General features: G+C 40.7%; 1 protein-coding gene across 1 annotated transcript in view; it reads right to left on the reverse strand.

Moving 5' to 3' along the window:
• The window catches only part of PKHD1 (PKHD1 ciliary IPT domain containing fibrocystin/polyductin), a 432444-nt gene that overhangs the window by 368190 nt on the left and 40777 nt on the right, over positions 1–23477 (reverse strand). The window contains exons 23-29 of the mRNA XM_068558204.1: positions 21505–21643; positions 19344–19471; positions 16963–17147; positions 15941–16063; positions 14612–14717; positions 13386–13658; positions 2413–2543 (exon numbers count right to left, since the gene is read on the reverse strand). Of these exons, the coding sequence (XP_068414305.1) occupies positions 2413–2543; positions 13386–13658; positions 14612–14717; positions 15941–16063; positions 16963–17147; positions 19344–19471; positions 21505–21643 (1085 nt within the window). The remainder of the gene's footprint in view (positions 1–2412; positions 2544–13385; positions 13659–14611; positions 14718–15940; positions 16064–16962; positions 17148–19343; positions 19472–21504; positions 21644–23477) is intronic.

Consider the following 23477-nt stretch of genomic DNA (forward strand, 5'->3'; position numbering starts at 1 on the left):
TAAAATAAAAACTCTGTAAATAAGACTGAGTTGAGCAAAGTCCATACAGAATTAGTTTAAAGGGTTAATTTCAAGAAAATTGTTTTTAAAGAATATATTTGCTACTTTGAAGACTCTCTCTGTGTCTCTCTCTGTCTCTGTCTCTCTCACATGCACACACATAGAGTGACAAGTGCTTAGAATAGGCAAGTGCAGCATCCAACAGATTAAAGAGTAAAGAAGAATGATTTGCAATTAACACACCAATTGGTTCTGCAAAAAAAACGCAATTTCAAATAAACATCTATATCTAGCTAAACTATCCATCAAGTGTGAGAGTACTTTGAGACATTTAAGTACTCAGAAAAATTCCCTCCCACATTTTCTTTCTTGGGATATTTCTTAAGGCTATTACCTTATAAAATAAGCAATACCGAAAAAAGAGAAAAAAAACTCCAAGAAACAGTGAAGCTACTCAGGAGAGCAGTCAAGGGAAATACTAGGATGAAACCTATAGAATAAATCTAGAAAACACCAAGTTAGATTGAAGCAGAAGAAGAGGGAGCTTCAAGAAAAAAGAGCAACTGATATAATGAAATTTTTTTAAAGATAGAGGATTTTTATAATAAGGAAGACATGTAAAAAAAAAAACTCTAGGGACTTCCCTAGTGGTGCAGTGGTTAAGAATCTGCCTGCCAATGCAGGGAACACGAGTTTGAGCCCTGGTCCAGGAAGATCCCACATGCCGTGGAGCAACTAAGCCCCTACACCACAACTACTGAGCCTGCGCTCTAGAGCCCGAGAGCCACAACTACTGAGCCCGTGTGCCACAACTAATAAGGCCCATGCACCTAGAGCCCGTGCTCTGCAACAAGAGAAGCCACCACAATGAGAAGCCCACACACCACAACGACGAGTAGCCCCCGCTCACCGCAACTAAAGAAAGCCCACGCACAGCAACGAAGACCCAACGCAGCCAAAAACAAACAAATAAATAAATAAATTTATAAAGTAAAAAAAAAAAAAACTCTAAGAAAAAGACAAACTATAAAAAATATATATTGCCTGATTCTGTCAGTATCATTCAAATAGTTTAATAATGTAAATATGGTTTATTGATTTAACCAAAAAATGACACTGTAACTATATTCAAAGGAATTTAAAGTGGTTGTTTCAGAAAGGGGGACTGAAGAATGGGGAAGTGGGTACGAGAGAGTATGATTGTCTTACTATTTTCTTTTGAACTTTGCATGTATTGCTTTGTTCTATTAAAAGTTGGCTTTCCTAATTTTTCCTAATTTCCTAATTCTCTCTAGTAAAAGAAATTCAAACAGTACAAATTTTACCCATTAAAATGGTAAATATATGCTAAAGTGCTGATACTCAATGTTGGCCAAGGCACCAGAAATCAGACACCCACACAGTGATGGTGAGAGTATTAATTTAAAAAGAGTTTCAGACAACTGGATATCCATGTCAAAAGCTTTATATCTCTGTGCTGTTATTGTTGGCACATAGTAAGTACACAGTAAATATAGGAAATAGGAAATTTTGGAAATTATCTAAATGTCCAATAATGGGAAATATACAAATTACAACACAAACATATTAGAATTGCATGCAGTTTATATATAAAAGCTAACATTTCATAATATTTGAATAACTGGATGAGATAAAAATATGGGACCAGAGATCAAAGATTACTCCGAACCCTCTCTTCTTCCAGAGATCTTTATTGTTCAGCAGACAGCCTTCTTTGGGGGTCATGGATGTGCTAGGAATCTTGATGGCACTGAAGTGAACTCTGAATAGGAAGTTCAATTTCAGCTGTGAGCATGACTCTCACCCACAGCACCAGGGAAGGGTCTGGACCAAAAACTCTTATGCCATCTATGGGAGAGCACCAGCTGAAGAGGGATGGGAAAGCTAAGGGACTTGTTTCTAAGAAACAAGGGAAGCAGTAGGGACTAACTAGGAAGCTATTTCATAGGAACCAGACATTCTAGAGGATTCCAAGTTCCACCAGTCCCATCCATGCCAGAAAACAAAATTGCTAATGAAAACTAAGTTATTTGTTTACTTGAGAAAGAAGCGAGATTCTAAGATCTATGTCTTGCAAACCAACACTCAGAATGTGCACTAGGTAAATATATTTACTCTGTGGCACTAATACTCATTAAGAGTATGGACTGGGACTGCCTGGTTGTCTTCTTTTAAAAGAAATTAACTGATGCTAATTACAAGCCCCACTGGTGGGGTCAGCTTCCCAGTTCATAACAGAAGTGCTTCCATGTAAGCAACATAAGCATGCTCTCATGATGAAAACGTCATGTCAGTTAACTTAGTTCTAAGAAACGACTCACTCAGAACCTTACACTACACGTTAATAATGGTCACTGACTCAGAGAGGAGATGCCAAAAGATTCCACTTACCTTGGGTGGAACTTTGCATTGAATTCTTCGTGAATTGCTTGTGGTGACATTAATGGCACAAAACTGGGATCCAAATAAAACCAGGCTAACGTCTTCCAAACTAGAGCCTCGGATGGTGGCCCAGAGCCCTCCTGTACAAAAGCAGCATTTTCAGATAGGACACACAGCCGTACAGATAGACAACAATCAATTATCCACAAGAGAAATAAATGAAATCAAAATATGAAACTCCTTAGTCAAAACACAAGGCATGTTCAAACTGCAGAAAAAAACTGAAGTTAAAAATATAAACTACTAAATAAGATGGGAGATACTGAAGGGCAGAGAGAAGGAGATACTGAAGACTAAAACATAGAGATAAAACACAGCCATGGAACAGAGAAGTAAAGTATCAACAGATGGTCTGTGGAAACTGCTTCTGCTCTAGATTTTTGAACTTTGTCCCTGCCAATTCTATAAAACACACTCTTTTCCCAAGAAACCAGTATAAGAGAGCAAGTATAAGACAGCAGATAGAGCAGGGGGCCCAGAGTCAGGGCTATAGACTGCTCTATCACTTAGAGCAGATCATCTGCATTATTGTCCCTGAGTTCACTAGTCCTCATCTCCCTCACCTTTTTTTTTTTTTTTTTTGGCCACGCCACTCGGCTTGCAGGATCTTAGTTCCCCAACCAGGGATTGAACCCGGCCCTCAGCAGTGAAACCTCAGAGTCCTAACCACCGGACCACCAGGGAATTCCCACTCCCTCATCTTTAAATGACAGCCTTAACCCTTCCAGCTTTGTGATTCGATACCACACAGACTATGTTCTGGTCGCCATGATGATACAGAAGTGACTGTCATTGTCACCAAGTGCCACCAGGATTTCTGTACTGACCACTGAGGAGGAGCAACCACAGAAACCCCCATCTCCTCACCACAAACGTCAGTAGGAGGAGGAATGGCACCAATCGCACTGATATCACGGCACACAATACCATTTGGAGGAGCAGCCCTTGATCCAGCTGATGCACAGGAAGCCCACTTATTGTTGATGAGCAACGATTCTGGTCTGCCATCTTTCCAGAAAGGGATATAAGAGAGGCAGTGAAGCCACCAAATAGAGACACATATCCCATGCCAGTGGGGAGAGGCCACAGAAGCAAGGTTGTCATTACCAAATGTGTCAGGGTGAGAAAGGAAACTTATACAACCTGATAAAACTCTTGCAGGAGCATGTGACTAAATGGAATATTACCCTGAAGTTAAATATACAAACATGCCCTTAAGATTCAGGACAAGACTACAATAAACTTCTAAGTTAAAGAATAACATTGAAGAAGAGCCAACATACAATAGCAACATAAAAGATATCTGGAAACAATCTTGACAAGAACAATTCAAGAGTATGAAGAAATGTGAAGAAAGCTTTGAAATGCTGCTGACAAACCTAACAGATGGGTTAAAACTTAAATAAGAAAACTAAAGTAAATGTACGGAAAGAGTGAACATTGTATAAGGTGGCATATCTTTTCTTTTTTTAATTTAATTTATTTTTTATACAGCAGGTTCTTATTAGTTATCTATTTTATACATATTAGTGTATACATGTCAATCCCAATCGCCCAATTCATCACACCACCACCACCACCACCACCACCCCACCTGCCACTTTCCCTCTTGGTGTCCATACGTTTGTTCTCTACATCTGTGTCTCTATTTCTGCCCTGCAAACCGGTTCATCTGTGCCATTTTTTTAGGTTCCACATATATGCGTTAATATATGATATTTGTTTTTCTCTTTCTGACTTACTTCACTCTGTATGACACTCTCTAGATCCATCCACGTCTCTATAAATGACCCAATTTCGTTCCTTTTTATGACTGAGTAATATTCCATTGTATATATGTACCACAACTTCTTTATCCATTCATCTGTCAATGGGCATTTAGGTTGCTTCCATGACCTGGCTATTGTAAATAGCGTTGCAATTAATACTGGGGTGCATGTGTCTTTCTGAATTATTGCTTTCTCTGGGTATATGCCCAGTAGAGGGGTTGCTGGGTCATACGGTAGTTCTATTTTTAGTTTTTTAAGGAACCTCCATGCTGTTCTCCATAGTGGCTTATCAATTTACATTCCCACCAACAGTGCAAGAGGGTTCCCTTTTCTCCACACCCTCTCCAGCATTTCTTGTCTGTAGATTTTCTGACAATGCCCTTTCTAACTGGTGTGAGGTGATACCTCATTGTAGTTTTGATTTGCATTTCTCTAATAATTAGTGATGTTGAGCAGCTTGTCATGTGCTTCTTGGCCATCTATATGTCTTCTTTGCAGAAATGTCTATTTAGGTCTTCTGCTCATTTTTTGATTGGGTTGTTTGTTTTTTTTTAATATTGAGCTGCATAAGCTGTTTATATATTTTGGAGATTAATCCTTTGTTCATTGGTTTGTTTGCAAATATTTTCTCCATTCTGAGGGTTGTCTTTTTGTCTTGTTTGTAGTTTCCTTTGCTTTGCAAAAGCTTTTAAGTTTCATTAGGTCCCATTTGTTTATTTTTGTTTTTATTTCCATTACTCTAGGAAGTGGATCAAAAAAAGATCTTGCTGTGATTTATGTCAAAGAGTGTCCTTCCTATGTTTTACTCTAAGAGCTTTATAGTGTCCGGTCTTACATTTAGGTCTCTAATCCATTTTGAGTTTATTTTTGTGTATGGTGTTAGGGAGTGTTCTACTTTCATTCTTTTACATGTAGCTGTCCAGTTTTCCCAGAACCACTTATTGAAGAGGCTGTCTTTTCTCCATTGTATATCCTTGCCTCCTTTGTCATAGATTAGTTGACCATAGGTGCGTGGGTTTACCTCTGGGCTTTCTATCCTGTTCCATTGATCTATATTTGTTTTTGTGCCAGTACCATACTGTCTTGATTATTGTAGCTTTGTAGTATAGTCTGAAGTCAAGGAGTCTGATTCCTCCAGCTCCGTTTTTTTCCCTCAAGACTGCTTTGGCTATTTGGGGTCTTTTGTGTCTCCATACAAATTTTAAGATTTTTTTGTTCTAGTTCTGTAAAAAATACCACTGGTAATTTGATAAGGATTGCACTGAATCTGTAGATTGCTTTGGGTAGTACTGTCATTTTCACAATATTGATTCTTCCAATCCAAGAACATGGTATATCTCTCCATCTGTTTGTGTCACCTTTGATTTCTTTCATCAGTGTCTTATAGTTTTCTGCATACAGGTCTTTTGTCTCCCTAGGTAGGTTTATTCCTAGGTATTTTATTCTTTTTGTTGCAATGGTAAATGGGATTGCTTCCTTAATTTCTCTTTCTGATCTTTTGTTGTTAGTGTATAAGAATGCAAGAGATTTCTGTGCATTAATTTTGTATCCTGCATCTTTACCAAATTCATTGATTAGCTCTAGTAGTTTTCTGGTGGCATTTTTAGGATTCTCTATGTATAGTATCATGTCATCTGCAAACAGTGACAGTTTTACTTCTTTTCCAATTTGTATTCCTTTTATTTCTTTTTCTTCTCTGATTGCCGTGGCTAGGACTTCCCAAACTATGTTGAATAATAGTCTTAAGAGTGGACATCCTTGTCTTGTTCCTGATCTTAGAGGAAATGCTTTCAGTTTTTCACCATTGAAAATGATGTTTGCTGTGGGTTTGTCATATATGTCCTTTATTACGTTGAGGTAGGTCCCTCTATGCCCACTTTCTGGAGAGTTTTTATCATAAATGGGTGTTGAATTTTGTCAAAAGCTTTTTCTGCATCTATTGAGATGATCATATGGTTTTTATTCTTCAGTTTGTTAATATGGTGTATCACATTGATTGATTTGCGGATACTGAAGAATCCTTGCATCCCTGGGATAAATCTCACTTGATCATGGTGTATGATCCTTTTAATGTGTTGTTGGATTCTGTTTGCTAGTATTTTGTTGAGGATTTTTGCATCTATACTCATCGGTGATATTGGTGTGTAATTTTCTTTTTTTGTAGAATCTTTGTCTAGTTTTGGTATCAGGGTGATGAGTTAGACTGAGTTTGGGAGTGTTCCTTCCTCTGCAATTTTTTGGAAGAGTTTGAGAAGGATGGGTGTTAGCTCTTCTCTAAATGTTTGATAGAATTCACCTGTGAAGCCATCTGGTCCTGGACTTTTGTTTGTTGGAAAGTTTTTAATCACAGTTTCAATTTCATTACTTGTGATTGGTCTGTTCATATTTTCTATTCCTTCCTGGTTCAGTCTTGGAAGGTTGTATCTTTCTAAGAATTTGTCCATTTCTTCCAGGTTGTCTATTTTATTGGCATAGAGTTGCTCGTAGTAGTCTCTTACGATGCTTTGTATTTTTGTGGTGTCCATTGTAACTTCTTTTTCATTTCTAATTTTATTGATTTGAGTCCTCTCCCTCTTTTTCTTGATGAGTCTGGCTAAAGGTTTGTCAATTTTCTTTATCTTCTCAAAGAACCAGCTTTTAGTTTTATTGATCTTTGCTATTGTTTTCTTTGTTTCTATTTCACTTATTTCTGCTCTGATCTTTATGATTTCTTTCCTTCTACTAACTTTGGGTTTTGTTTGTTCTTCTTTTTCTAGTTCCTTTAGGTGTAAGGTTAGACTGAGATTTTTCTTGTTTCTTGAGGTAGGTTTGTATTGCTATAAACTTCCCTCTTAGAACTGCTTTTGCTGCATCCCATAGGTTTTTGGATCATCGTGTTTTCGTTGTAATTTGTCTCTAGGTACTTTTTGATTTCCCCTTTGATTTCTTCAGTGATCTCTTGGTTATTTAGTAACATTTTGTTTAGCCTCCATGTGTTTGTGTTTTTTACGTTTTTTTCCCTGTAATTCATTTCTAATCTCACAGCATTGTGGTTGGAAAAGATGCTTGATATGATTTCAATTTTCTTAAATTTACCGAGGCTTGATTTGTGACCCAAGATGTGATCTATCCTGGAGAATGTTCTGTGCGCACTTGAGAAGAAAGTGTAATCTGCTGTTTTTGGATGAAATGTCCTATAAATATCAATTAAATCTATCTGGTATCTTGTGTCATTTAAAGCTTGTGTTTCCTTATTAATTTTCTGTCTGGATGATCTGTCCATTGGTGTAAGTGAGGTGTTAAAGTCCCCCACTATTATTGTGTTACTGTCGATTTCCTCTTTTACAGCTGTTAGCAGTTGCCTTACGTATTGAAGTGCTCCTATGTTGGGTGCATATATATTTATAATTGTTATATCTTCTTCTTGGATTGATCCCTTGATCATTACATAGTGTCCTTCCTTGTCTCTTGTAACATTCTTTATTTTAAGTCTATTTTATCTGATATGAGTATTGCTGCTTCAGCTTTCTTTTGATTTCCATTTGCATGGAATATTTTTTCTATCCCCTCACTTTCAGTCTGTCTGTGTCTCTAGGTCTGAAGTGGGTCTCTTGTAGACAGCATATATATGGGTCTTGTTTTTGTATCCATTCAGCAAGCCTGTGTCTTTTGCTTGGAGCTTTTAATGCATTCATGTTTAAGGTAATTATCGATATGTATGTTCCTATTACCATTTTCTTAATTGTTATGGGTTTGTTTTTATAGGTCCTTTTCTCCTCTTGTGTTTCCCACTTAGAGAATTTCCTTTAGCATTTGTTGTAGAGCTGGTTTGGTGGTGCTGAATTCTCTTAGCTTTTGCTTGTCTGTAAAGCTTTTGATTTCTCTGTCGAATCTAAATGAGATCCTTGTCGCGTAGAGTAATCTTGATTGTAGGTTCTTCCCTTTCATCACTTTACATATATTGTGCCACTCCCTTCTGGCTTGTAGAGTTTCTGCTGAGAAATCAGCTGTTAACCTTATGGGAGTTCCCTTGTATGTTATTTGTCATGTTTCCCTTGCTGCTTTCAATAATTTTTCTTTGTCTTTTATTTTTGCCAATTTGATTACTATGTCTCTTGGCGTGTTTCTCCTTGGGTTTATCCTGTATGGGACTCTCTGTGCTTCCTGGACTTGGGTGGCTATTTCCTTTCCCATGTTAGGTAAGTTTTCGACTATAATCTCTTCAAATATTTTCTCAGGTCCTTTCTCTCTCTTCTCCTTCTGAGACCCCTATAATGCAAATGTTGTTGTGCTTAATGCTGTCCCAGAGGTCTCTTGGGCTGTCTTCATTACTTTTCATTCTTTTTTCTTTATTCTGTTCCATGGCAGTGAATTCCACCATTCTGTCTTCCAGGTCACTTATCCGTTCTTCTGCCTCAGTTACTCTGCTATTGATTCCTTCTAGTGTATTTTTCATTTCAGTTATTGTATTGTTCATCTCTGTTTGTTTGTTCTTTAATTCTTCTAGGTCTTTGTTAAACATTTCTTGCATCTTCTCGATCTTTGCCTCCATTCTTTTTCCGAGGTCCTGGATCATCTTCACTATCATTATTCTGAATTCTTTTTCTGGAAGGTTGCCTATCTCCACTTCATTTAGTTATTTTTCTGGGGTTTTATCTTGTTTCTTCATCTGGTACAAAGTCCTCTGCCTTTTCATTTTGTCTATCTTTCTGTGAATGTGGTTTTTCCTTCCACAGCCTGCAGAATTGTAGTTCTTCTTGCTTCTGCTGTCTGGCCTCTGGTGGATGAGGCTACCTAAGAGGCTTGTGGCATATCTTTCTAAGTTAAACTAAAGCATCAATACAATCATGATAAAAATACAAAAAAGATTTTTAATTTATATTAGACAACCTGATTTTAAAATTCAATGAAAAATAAACAATAGCCAGAAAACAAAATTTCAAAAATAAGAGTGAAGGGGTCTTCTGCCTGACATTAAAATACCTTATAAAACAGCTATAATTGGGGAGATCAGGTGGCGGGGTAGGATGATGCAGAGCTCACCTCCCCCAACAAACACATCAAAATACATCTACATGTGGAGCAACTCTCACTGCAAACAACCTGGAGGCTGGCAGAAAGGTTCTTCTACAACCAAGGCTGTAAGAAAATCCTCATAGAGTTGGGTGGGAAGGGAGGAGAAGCAATCAGCTCAGGACCCACGCCCCTAGCAGGGGACACAGAAGAAAAGGGGGATATCTCAGGTTCGGGGACCCTCCCTGGGCAGCGAGGGGTTTGAGCACATATTGGGCACCCCAACCCTAGGGCTCAACACCAGGAAGATGAGTCCTGAATTGTGTCCCCCTCAAAATTCATATGTTGTAGTCCTGGCCACTTGTACCTCAGAATGTGACCTTATTTGGGAATAGGGTCATTGCAGATGTAGTTAGCTAAGACAAGGTCATATTGGAGTAGGGTGGGTCCTTAATTCAATATGACTAGTGTCCTTATAATAAGGGAAAATTTGGGCACATAAAAGACACAGGGAGAACACCATGTGAAGATAATGGCAGAGATCAGGGTGATGCTTTTACAACCCAAGGAATGCCAAAGATTGCCAGCAGACTACCAGAATCTTGGGGAGAGGCATGAAACAAATTCTTTCTCACAGGTTGTTGCAGAAGGAATCACCTCCACTGACATCTTGATACCAGACTTATAGCCTCCAGAACTGTGAGACAATAAATTTCTGTTATTTAAGCCATCTAGTTTGCGGTACCTCGTTAAGCAGGTACTAATACAGACCGCTAACCCACACCATATACGAAAATTAACCAAAAATGAATTATACATCTAAATGCAAGAGCTAAAGCTATAAAACTCTTAGAAGAAAATATAGGCATAAATCTTGTGACATTGGATTAGGCAATCGTTTCTTAGATAGGACACCAAGGCACAAGCAACAACAATAAAATGATAAATATATATTTCTAAGAGATATTGCCCTAGTCCAACCCAACACTCTCTCTCCCCTGGATGGCTTCAGTAGCCTCCATCCTTGCCTCCCTACAGTATATCCTCACACAGCAGCCCAAGACAGATCATGTTGCTTTTGCACTTAAAATTTTCCAATGGCACCTGTCTCACTCAGAATTAAAGCCAACATCCTTTCAGACCTCCCTGGCAGTCCAGTGGTTAGGGCTCCGAGCTTCCACTGCAGGGGGCGCAGGTTGAATCCCTGGTCAGGAAACTAAGATCCCACATGCCACACGGCATGGCCAAAAAAAAACCAACAACAACAAAAAAAAAAAAAAAAAAAAAAAAAAAAAAACCCCAACATCCTTTCATAGCCTCTAAAGCCATATGATCTGCTCCCAGTCATCTCCTACCACCCCCCTCACTCAATTTATTCCAGTCACAGCAACCTCCTTGGTTGGAACAAGCTGAGCTCATTCTGATTTCAGATTTTATCATTTGGTGTTCCCTCAGCCTAGAATCTCCTCCAAGATTTCCCCAGGACTCATTCCTTCACTTCCTCCCTGTCTCCATCCTCCAGTGACATCCTTGTCATTTCTCCAATGCCAATGACCATCCTATCACAACCACCACTCCCTCTGTCACTATTCCCCTGCTAGACTTTTCTCTTACACACTTACCTCCAGGACAGCAGGGACTTTGTTTCAATTTATTGTATCCTCAACATTCATAGTGACTGGCACATAGTGAGCTAAATAAATTGTTGTCATTATTATTGTTGATAATAATTAAAAGTTGGAGAGGCAGTGACAATGCCATTCCCATTTGAAAGCTGAAGTGCCTCACAAGGGTCCACACCTTAGGACCTAACACACAGAAATGAACCAATATTTTTTTAAAAAATCCTTTTAAGGGCACTTGGCATATGGGCAAGTGGTGATTTGGAATATTACTGATCACATTATTACATGTATTCATTACATACTCAACTGTTCTGTAAATTCCTTGTTGGTAGGACTCAGCCTGGTTCTCTTTAAATCCCCAATAGCAGTGTTGCTCAAACTGCCCTATTCATAGAAATTGCCTGAGGATCCTGTGAACATGCAGATTGATTAGGAGGTGAGAGATGGGGCCTGAGACTGCAGTTCTAACCAGCTCCCAGATGATGGAGATACTGCTGGTCCAGAACCACACATTGAGAACCAAGGTCTTCAGCACCTGGCACAGGGCTTTCCACAGGGTGGCTTAGTCAGTGTTGAGGGATGGATGGATGGATGGATGGATGGATGGATGGATGGATGGATGGATGGACGGACGGACTGACTGATACTGGTTGGTACTAGGTAGGTGACAGGGTGGAGGAAGGGTTCAGAGGAAAGTTTAAATCCAGTAATAAAGAAAGTAGCAGCTAGAATCTCTCTCTCCTTCCCTTTCCCCTCAGTCTTACCAGAGATTAATTTGGACCCACCCAACATTATCCCTTCTCTGAGTTTTCCATCTTTCACTAAAATACAGAGGGGTGGTGTACAGTCCTCCTAGACAAACCCTTCACCATGTGTTGTTGGTACAGCATACCCTGACAGGGTAACCAACTCATCTCAGTTTGCCTGGGACTTTCCAAGTTTTAGCACTTAGAGTTCCACATCCCAATTTTAACACTGAAAGTCTTGCGTCCTGGGAAACCCCTCAGTCCCAGCAAACTGGGACAGTTGGCCAGTCTGCCTGTGTGAGTCACTCTGTGTAGAGGACAAAGCTGACTGAGTCACCTGTCTGCCCTGGAGGTACCTGCAGTCCAGTGGGGGAGTCGAGTGGGGAAGGATGGTGTGGCCTGAACTGCAAAGGTAACTTTATAGGAAGATCAAAGCCACTTATGCATCTGGTGGGAAGACTCAAACCAATAATTATTGGGTTAATATAGAGTGTGATCTTTCACTCTGAGCACCACAGACCATCTGGCTCCCTCTTTAAATCACTGAGAAATAAGGGCAAGCTTGCTCGGTTTTATGTGCAGAGAAGAAACAAAGCAGGCCTCTTGATTTACTCTATAAGGCCAAGTAAATTCAGAAATCAACTGTTCCTTTGGACAATGAATTTGTAGCCAGGAAACACTACTTTAATAAGTGTTCTAAGCCATGAATCTTTGGCCAACAGAATAAACAATGACAAAAATCCAAGGCATTAAGGAAAAATTTTTATGCTCTAAAAGTCATATATTAACATATAAAGCATGAGTGTTCCTGAGACTCTTGCAGTCTGGCTGGGTTGTTTTAAACAGGTTGTGTCCCTCAGAAAGCCTGGGGAGATCCTTGGTTGTCATGGCACTAAGACCCAATGCACGGGGCTGATGCTGGCAAGCCCCGCTGACTTCTCCATACCCCACTACTCAAATGGTAGTTGGCTTTGCCTGCTAGCCAAGTATCCGAGTGTACATCATTTTACAAACATTTGTGAAACACCCACTAAGTTCCTAGTGGGCCAGGCCTGTACTTCACATTTGCAAATGTTTTTAATTTTCAAGGGACTTTCCCACCTGTTGGCTCATTTTAATCTCACTCAAAACTAAGAGGTCTAAGCATTGTTCAGCCCATTGCATGGGTAAGACAGCACGGTGAGGTAGAAGCAGTAGGAGCCTTGGCGTCCCACAATCCTGGTTTGCATCCTAGCTCCACCTCTTTCCATCGGGAAGCCTTGGGCAAGTCACTCTTCTCTTAGAAATACTATTATCTCATCTGAAAAAATGTGGATAATAATTCCATCTTTCCAGCGGCTGTAAGCATTTAGGGTGTGTGACTACCTAGAAGAGGTACTCAGTAAATGATCCTGTGCCCATCTTCATCACTGTTAGGAAACTAAGTCCCACAGAAGTATCTGAAACTTCTAAGGTCACACTTCTGACTTTGGCAGGTTGAAAACCCAGGCACATGTCCTAACTCCCCCTCCTAGTGTCATTTCCATTTGATCAGATTGTCCCAATGACTCAATGATTGACCCAGTGATGCCTGACACCATCAGCCAAACTATGGTCCTTCATGTGGCAAGTGAGTTCATTTAAGGGCTCAAATGTCTATTACTCATTGGAAGAAATGCTGATGGCAGAAAACAGAAAGCTGTGAATCACAGTGGCTACAGAATTTATTACACGGCAGGACTAGATTCCTGCAGATTGGCAAGAATGCTAGCTTCAGAGGGTCAGATGCAATGCAGGTGCCCCCGGATTACCAATGTCTGCAGCTCTGGAAGGCTCCACAGCATCCAGTCTGGGCTCCACGTTTAGGAAGAGGCCTCCTCCACTGGCATTGACGGCAAGACCAGAGGGTCTCACCAACATTGAAATCTGATGCATTCCAACGGGCAGCAGGCCTGTCTGACACACCACATTCGTTTGGTTTGAGAAAATAACTTTGCAACTTGTTTTGTTCACTGTAACCTGCAAGGCCTCGGAGTCACCAGAGAAACTATTTCCAGTAATATAGACCAGTAGGTCAATGTCATCTTAAAAGAAGAAAGAAATTAAAAGAAAGAAATCATCTCTCAGTGATATCACTCCATTTACAAGAACTCTATCAAATATTCATTCCCTCTCACCTTCTTCTCCCAAAATTCAAGGAATTAAATGCTGATTCATGTATTGGAATCTATATTGATTTTAATAGCGTAGAGCCCTCATCTTAAATTTTCTCAAACTAGTGATGAGAAATCACTAGTCAATAAAAAATGGGGAAAAAAATAAAAATAAAGAATATTTCAAAACAAGGGACAAAGAGAATACAACATTTTAAGTCATCAAAAATCCACCATTTCGGGACTTCCCTGGCAGTCCAGTGGTTAAGACTCTGCACTTCCACTGCAGGAGGCGCAGGTTTGAACCCTGGTCGGGGAACTAAGATCCCACATGCCGCACGATGCAGCCAAGAAAAAAAAAAAAAAAAAAATCCACCATTTCAAATCATAACCATTTCATTTAGATTGGCTAAAAAATTCACCTTCTGCTGCATCACTCAACATCCACCCCATGAACGGACACACCTTCTACCCACAAATCACCAGGTACACGGCCTCCAACAAGTCACTCTCAGTCTAAAGTTCATGCACAGAAATAGACCCACAGACATAGAAGACAAACTTATGGTTACCAAAGGTGAAAGGGGTGGGAGGGGGATAAATTAGGAGGTTGGGATCAACATATACACACTACTATATATAAAACAGATAACCAGCAAGGACCTAACGTATAGCACAGGGAGCTATACTCAATATTTGTAATAACCTATAAGGGAAAAGAATCTGAAAAAACATATATATATATATATATATATATGTATATATATGTGTGTATATATATATAACCGAATCACTGTACTGAAACTACATGACATTGTAAATCAATTATACTTCAATTAAAAAATAAAGTTCACGCCCATCTCAATGCCAAGTGCACAACATACCGAGGGCATACCACACAGAGTGGACCCGGGGAGTTGACCCCTCAAGGTATTGGAAGGAACAGGAACCTGAACAATGAGCTGGTATGTCATTCACTCGCACAACCACCTGGAAAAGACAAAAGCATTAAAAGCAAACATACATGTTTCATATGCTCAAGGGTATTAATAAAGTACTTGTGAAGTTTGTCCAAATTAAAATGTGTTAATGATTCACTTATTCTCTTTTTTTCCTTCTATTTTCCAGTAATAGACCCTAAATTGTAAAGCATGACTCCAAACATGTTAGGCTTTTTTAAAACAATGGTAAATATGTGGAAACCTAACATTTTTGCAATTAAATATGTTCAATCTGGAGTAAATTCCCTCTCTGTCACATAGAAGTAAATTCAAACTGAGTGAGAACTTTTTATCACTTTATATTTTCAACTGAGTACCTACTTCCTGTGAAAAGCCCTGTCTTTGCTGGTAAATGCCAGTGAAGTAGGGACCTCTGTTCTACCATTGCTACATGGATGTATAACTGAAGATCAGAGTGTATTTGGACATTTGGCTTGGGGTCTTTTTTATCCTAGAATGGGAGGTCCCCAAGAATAAATTACATGTCTTTTCCTCTCACTGGGACTAAGGTTAATCTAATAGAACTCTACAATACTTAGAGATAAGAAAGGTGAAAAAGATTGAACTCTGATTCTCTACATATAAAATAAGGATTAAAAGCACACACACTATATTTATGATAGTGTTTGCTTATAAGGGAAGGGGTATTGGGATGGCATGAAGGCACAGGTGATAAGAAACTCTTCATCTGTACTGTTTCACGTTATTCATAAAGACCAAAAAAAAAATAAAATAAATACATCAAATGTTGGCAATTGTTAATCCTCGTTTGGGTACCCAGGTGTTGGTTATATTATTCTTTATAGTTTTTGCATTTCAAAATTGTCTCTAATTAAAAGCAGATGACTTATAACAGGAGTATGGGCAATGGGAAATAGCAAAGGACATTTTAAAGAGAAAAGGGGTTGACTTAGCTCATTTACTTTCCAAGGCCACTGTGTGGAGGTATAAATCATATGTAGCTAGAGAGGTTCTCTATTTTTGGTACCATAGTAGCATCAATAATTATAATAACAGGATGTTGTATATACAAAGCACTTATATTTTCAGCGTACTCTCCATACCCTGTGGAGGTAGAAAAGCACAGCCACAACTGTCTCTGTTTTGCGAATTAGAAAGCTGACCCTTAGGATTGGTCCACATTACAAATCAGGAGGGGCTGCAGTAGACCTGAAACTAGTACTTCACTTTGGGTGGCCCATCCGCTCTCACCTGAGTGTACTGGTTGGCAGTGACCAACATGTCTCCAAATATGGGTCCAAGGAAGACTCCACCATCATATACCACACGAGTGGTTACAGCAGGGTTCACTCCCGTTAGGTTTTCATCAGATACCTAAGATGGTTACAGTTCTGGTGAATTCTGCCATGGAATGAAGTCTAATCTTGCTTAAAACAAATAACAAAGGGTGTTTTCACATTCTGTTTAAGATAATCAGATAACTAGAAAGTGAAAATGGAGAGACAGGGGCTTGAAATCTAGTAACCTAACAGTAAGTAATGGCTAATGAAAGCCCCAGTAGACTAGAAGAATATTTATATGCAAGTAGAGTTACCCAAAAAAATGCACACTATACTGATCTTCTAAGTCTTGAGATATTTTGTTTCCATGTGCTTTTCTATTTTACAAGTTTTCAATCCAAAATATTAAAATAAAATGTCAGGAAACAAGTGCCATGAGATGACTCCTATCCTTCCTCCATCTCCACCCAAGGATTTTGTATGAAAACCAGATGACCCGCAATACCAAATAACAAGAATAAAATTTCATCTCGGGTTTCACTTCATAAAATCAAACGCTAGATGATCGTTAGATTATTTTTTAAAACCCTAAATATGCAAGAGCATCTGGTTTTGTCATTATCCAAAGACAGCAAATCCTTTCCTAAACTTCCTTCTGCTGTGCCATCTGCCTCCATGATAATCTAAGTCAATCACATCTGCTTAAATTATCCAATAACAGATGTAGAATTATTGTATGGTGGACCCTGACCAACAACTTCTCTACCATATCAAGTTAGAAAAGGTGATGTTGGGTTTAAACTGCTTTATCAGCAATATGAGATATAAAATACGTCTTGAAAACTTTCAGAAAGATCATTGAACCCCTTTATTTGAATATTCCAACAAAATTCACAAATCATGACAGTTTTCATTCATATAATTCTGATTTCTTTTTCACAAAATTGCTCCAGAGCACCAAATCCACAAAACCAAAAGGGATACCATACATACCCTTATAAAGCTGGGCAAGTCCCCAACCTGGTTGGACCAGGAGAGAGTCCACACATGTTCATAGCAAGACTTTAGATCCTCCGTCACAGTGAAGTCACTGACATTGAGGTACCTAGATGTGAAGTCATCAGCGTTGGTTTGTAAGAGCTTTTGGAGGTGACTAGCTGAGATGTGCACAGGGACAGCTGGGGGAGAAGGTCATGATATAAAAAGTACAGGACACTAATTAGTCCACCTTGCAGCATCTCATCATCAAGACAGCAGAGAATACACATCAGAATGCCTACTACACGTGCAGAGACCATCAAGTTCAAGAAAATCCTCAGTCCAGTTAAGCCATTTTTAGGGCAAATATAAGTAGGTGCTCACTTTTTATATCATGGTCCCTTTAATCAGCATCACATCTCTCAAGCAGAGGACACAATCGCATCAGACAAACCTATCTCAACTGTCAACTCAAAATGTAAATTCCAGACACCCTGGTAATCCCTGAAAGTCTAATTAAATATTGGGTTTTCCCCAGAAAACTTTAGCTGGCCCTGTGAACAGGGAAAAGTTGGCCGGCCACCTTTCAAAAGGAGTAGGGAAGGCACAAAGCAGCTGACACCCATAAAAACTTAGCCAACCAAGCTGAGGAATGTTGGCATTGAACTTCGGTTTCTCCATTACAATTTCCTTTAAGCCTAACCACCTGCTTCCCCATCTCACATCCCCGTAGAGAAATAACAGCACTTTGGGCTTAAGCCTTGCTGTGTTTGAACACTGTTTCATGCTTTACCAAAAGTTTCCATTTCCTTAGGTACTCCCAACATCTCTGTGAGGTGGGTCATCTAGATATCCTAACACCTCCTTGAGAGATGAAGAAAATGAAACCCAGTGTGATTCAGAAGCTTGTCAACCAAGTGAGAGGGGTTTAGATTAAAACCCAGGTTGCCTTCTACCTACTCAAGAGCTTTCCTTTTGAATCCCACACTGCCCTGGAGTGTTAGTGAAATACCATTGTATTTCCAAAATGCAAACAACATTCTCATCTTTTTAAAAAAGATTTAATACACCATTTGAGGGCCATTTCAAATGGCCAGGTGAAGGCTGGCTTTCCCCCCGGTTGTCTACAGGCAGTGACGTGAGGAGTATCAGCAACAGGATATGACAGCAGGAAAAGTCTCTCTACAGACAGGCTGCAGCTTTCTCATTTGTGAGAAGGGAAACAGCACAGTAATGGGCTTCAGAGGCAGGGCTCTGATGCACTTACTCACCCACTTATCAGACTCCAATAGCCCAGGGGCCATCAACTTTTCCTAATTTGCCCTACTAGAGTAAAAACTCCACTCCATTCCTCCAGCCAAGAAGATTCTTTGCAAGTCCAGCATCCTTCTGCTTGAGAGGGCAGAAGACTCCTGGACCATGTGCCAATTTTTATACGGCCATTCTTGAGTTCTCCTGAGACCCCTTTCTGATTCCCCTATGTTTTTACCAAATAAATAACATATTATAATCACATCTAATCCTGTCCTTTGTGAGATGTGTATGTACTTGAAGATTTAGAAACTGTTCTACCCTCATCGCAGCTGAAAGCTCTTTCTACATGTGTTATGATTCCTAAAATCCTCAAAATCATGTGGTGTCACTGTGAAGTTTAATTTGGAAGGGCCGTGGCTACCGTGGATTTTGGCCTAGGAAACTCTAGAGAGAAGAGGACCAAACTGAGAAGCAAAGACTCAAGTTCATACCTGGACCCTGCCATCAACTACTTTTATGAGCTTTGGGCAAGCCTGAGTATAGTGGGCTGAATGGTGGCCCTCAAAAGGATATGTCAGTGTCCTGATCCCAGGAAACTATGAATATTACTTTATAAAGCAAAAGATGTGGTTAAGGATCTTGAGAAGAGGAGTTCATCCTGGATTATCCAGGTGGGCCCTAAACGCACTCATACACAGGAGAGGAAGAGACAGTGTGACCAGGGAGGCAGCAGTTGGAGTGATGCGCCCGCAGCCAAGGGATGCTGGCAGCCACCAGATGCTGCGAGAGGCAGGAAACAGATCCTCCCCTAGAGCCTGAGGAGGGAGAGTGGCCCTGACAACAACTTGATTGTGGACTCTGACCTCCAGAACTGGAAGAGAATAAATTTCTGTCGTTTTAAGCCACCAAGGTTGTATAATTTGCTATGACAGCCCCAGGAAGCTAATCCACTCAGTTTCCACATCTACAAAACTTAAAGATTGGGATCATATTAACAATGATATGCGGTTGTTATTGCCCAGATCTTTAACTTTAAGAAGGTCATTCTCAGACACTGGAAAACAAAAAAACTGTAAGACTGTCACCCTGTCTGGCAGGATGGTGTACAATGAGAAACACTGCACCCCCAATGGCCCCTTTACCAGGAATCACTGTGTTAGAAAGCTGGATGCAAAAGTGTCCTCCTAAAGGTGGACTTGTCCTCTGTAGCCTCTGTGTTGTCACCTGGACCAACCCGGATCCTTCTTCTGCTCCTCCAGTGGGCACAGAGCTGTGACATATCAGAAGCAAAGCATTAACCATGGGGACCCTCCAGCAGCTGCTCCAGACAGAACAGAGCTCCATCTCAAAGACCAGCGGTCTCCCATGTTTCCAGACCATGAGCTCAAGCTCCCAAATACTGTGCACCCCTCTCCCATCACAGCAGAGAAAATGTAAGGTAAGTATGAGGGTTCTTTAGGGCATTCCACAGTTCCCCTCTATTGATCCTGGAAGCACAGGGATGCAGAGCAAAGAGTGATGACTCTGGTCTCCACAGCTCTGGTCCTGACGCAGAGTGGAAGGAGAACCCAGTGTTCTCTAACCGCATTTGCACAGTCAGATGAAAACTTGGGCCTTAGTCCACAGACCCTCTGCACTCAGCATCCCCAGCAGAAACAGGCCACTCCATCTAGTGGAGTCCTTATCCAGCACCTGTATGCAAACACACTGCCTGACTAATCCTGCTTTTAATACAATAAATAGGTCAAATACATCATGACACACCATGAGATGGAATACTATTCAGCCATTAAAAACCATATCTAGAAGCAGACTTAATGAAATGGGGAAATATTCCATTTATACCAGTAGGTGAAAAGGGCATGTTACAAATATAGTGTCTTATGTGTGGTCCCAATCTGAGATTTAAAAAGTAAACATATATATGTATATATTCAAACAAAAACTGCTTGGGGAAAAGGCTGTAGGAATATGGATCCAGTGCATTAACAGAAGTTATCTCTGAGCAGAGGGATTCTGAGTGCTTTGTAACTTTTTCTAACTGTTTTTCTGTATTTTCCTAATTTTCAACAACAAACATGTGTGATTTCAATCAATAATATTACTTAAGTGCTACATATTGATGTGCATACTTAAATCATACAGAAATAGACTGATACTATCTGTTTTGGGGGCCACTCTGAAGGTTGTCCTGACTTGCTCAGGCTGGCGGCTTCCAGAAGGAACTAAGGGACTTGAGGAAAACTCAGAAAGGGAGGTTGTGGGAATTCCCTGGCGGTCCAGTGGTTAGGACTCTGCGCTTCCACAGTAGGGGGCACGGGTTTGATCCCTGGTCAGGGAACTAAGAGACCGAATGCCACTCGGCCAAAAAAAAAAGAAAAAGAAAAGGAGGTTGTGAGGACCCCTCTAAGTGTGGACCTAAACTATACTCCATCATTTCAGAGTTAATAACTACATAATTCAGTAGGTTTGGAGCACAGGACCACGGGCTGGCTAATCTGACAGCTCCCTCTCCACCACTGAAGCTCTTTCCCTCCTTCATTCTATTGATGATTTCTGTGTCTGTCCTGCCCAGAGGCCCATGAAACACTAAGTCAAGGAAAATGGAGCACAGATTCAAGGTTTCTTTGCCTACTTTTTGCCTACTTCTTTGCCTACAATTCTTCCCATCCTACTGGGATTTTAGTGAAAATTTAAAAGAACAAATTACAGCATACATGTGTTCCAGGAGCTTGGAGGAGCCTGATTCTTAGTTACTGCTTTGTAAACTGTGGCCAGAGGTTTGATTATTGAAGAACCAATGCTTATGGGGCTCTAGTGCCATCTGGTGGTGAGCTCTTAGAACTGGCTGGTATTGTTCCTTTGACTATTTCCTTTGGCCTCAAATGATTCCAATAAGATTAATATATGCGGAATGGAAGGAGAGTTTCCTCTCAAACAGTGGTAATGTGAACCTCTGATAAGCATAAAAATACAACTACCTGTAAACAAATTCACTAGGAACTAGTTCTCAAAATGTGGTCCCCAGATCAATAGAATAAGCATTGCCTGGGAACTCATTAGAAATGCAAACTATCAGGTACTGCCCCAAACCTACTGAACTATGATGGTGTGGTTAGGGGCCAGCAATTTGTGCTTTAACACAACCTCCAGGTAAGTCTGATAGGGCATTCTTAAGACTGAGAACTATTGCTTTGAGCCACACGGCAGGTAGCTTTTCCTGATAAAAAGTCTCACCTCTGTGTCTTCTGAGGGCAGTTAACAATTTTAAGCAGGGATAGGTGAGCAAAGATGGTTCCCTACCTTGCAGTGATGAGCGGGAGCTCCAAGCCACACCCTGCCAACCAGGAGGTCACACTGTAGACGGGAGGGGATCCCACCACAGAGAGCAATTCCAGCAGATTCCCGCCAGGGCGAGCTGTTCCAGAGGCAGCCTGAGAAACTAGAGACCAATGATCCAATCATTATCAAGTAAATCAAGGTGGAAAACTTGCTGTGTGGCAGGTCCCCGCTGGAGAGGCTGAGTTACTCACATCCCAGCATACACTTAAAGCAGAGATTCCTACCTACCAGCTGCCAGGAAGAGAAAAGGAAGAGGAAGTAGGAATTTAGTTGCGAAAGGAAAATGCAAGGTCATGGCATAAGGAGACGATGACTAATTCCACAGCAAAGTTCAATAAGCCCCAAGTCAGCCAAGCATCACTGCCTGTGTCATTGGAGGCTCCCACCACGACACCGCCACACACACACACAGCTCATCTATGGCAGTGCGGACTGCCCCCTTTCCTCCTTTTCTTCCCAAAGCCTGGCAGCTCCAGGAACACAAGCTGATCCCCCTTGGGAACACTGAACACACAAAGCACATACTAGAGGTACTTGAGTTTTATCCGCAGCATGGCGTCAACATGTGTGCAGAGAGAGTGCAAGCTTTAAGATGGACCAGTGTTCAAATCCTTATTTTCCACTTCTATTGGGTTACTATTTGGCTAATCACTATAAACTCTGTACGACTCTGTTTTCTCATTGATAAAGTGGGACTCATGACAGATATCAGTCTGCATGGCAGGGAGAGTTTAGTGAGATGGCAGGTTTAAATGACCAGCAAATATAGTTTAATATCCTCTTTCCCTCCTACCAGGCACCATGTAAAGGCAGCTTCTTTTCCAAGTCTGTACAATCGAGGCAGTCTTTGCAGGCCCAATGCTGAACACAACACCAGGCACAGAGCAAGGGCTCAATAAAAGTTTATTTGCTCAGTTGAGTATGGAGTCATTGAAGGTTTGGCTCTGGTGTCAACCATCTCTGGGTTCCAATCTCCCCCACATGCCAGCCGATTTGAGGCAAGACACTTAGTATCCTGTCAGCTTTGGTTTCCTCATCTATAGAGTGGGGATCATAGGACCATCTCACGGGGTTCTGAGAATTAAATGAGAAATATTTGGTAGCTACCACTAGATGAAAAGAACTTTCATAGAGGACATTCGGTGGGAGAATATAACCAAGTGTTAAGCTGATCAGATAAATGTCAGACAGTTAACTATGAATATGGAGCCCGATTGCATAGAGTTTATGTTACCATTAAATAATACTCACAGGAAACTTGTGGCCAGCAGGATGACTGGACAGTGGGAAATAGATGGTTTTACCCAAGCCATCTCCCATCTTTCTTGTCTCTGCCTCTCTGTTCCCCTCCCACCTCACCCTTACATGGCTCCAGATACTGGAGCATTTGGTGGCAAAGCGGTGATGGCAGTGAGAAAGGATTCTGGATCCTGGGCTTTGAGGGTTTGGGGAGGATAAAGGGAAACGACACCTATTATCCAGTCCTGAGTTTCCCAGTCCAGTCAGTGGGTTCAAGTGCATGCAGTAATGATCCCCTCAGTGCTCTGGGAATCTGGGTAGCACTTGGGGTCACCAGAGGCCCCAGCCAGTTGTCTTGGGCACCAAGAAACTCAGACAGTTACCCCAGCACACCATTTGAATATTATTTTCTGTGTGTCAGAACACAAACAGAGTTTGAAATAAGCAATAAGGCATTCTGACCCAGATACCCCCAAAACACTCACATCACTGAAACAGATAAGGGATGGAATTCTGAAGAGTATCAAAGATGATGTATTTTCAGGGCTGAAAGAGAGTTCTCCTACCCCCACCCCCCCACTTCCACACTCCCCTGCCCCCAGCTCTACAACTTCCAGGCAAAAGATTAAAAAGTTGCACACTTGAAAATCAGAATGCAAATGCCTGTTCCATACTTTTCTCCTTGGAGAGAGAAA

This window comes from Eschrichtius robustus, chromosome 12, assembly GCF_028021215.1.
Source record: "Eschrichtius robustus isolate mEscRob2 chromosome 12, mEscRob2.pri, whole genome shotgun sequence".
In the NCBI taxonomy this organism is placed as follows: Eukaryota; Metazoa; Chordata; class Mammalia; order Artiodactyla; family Eschrichtiidae; genus Eschrichtius; species Eschrichtius robustus.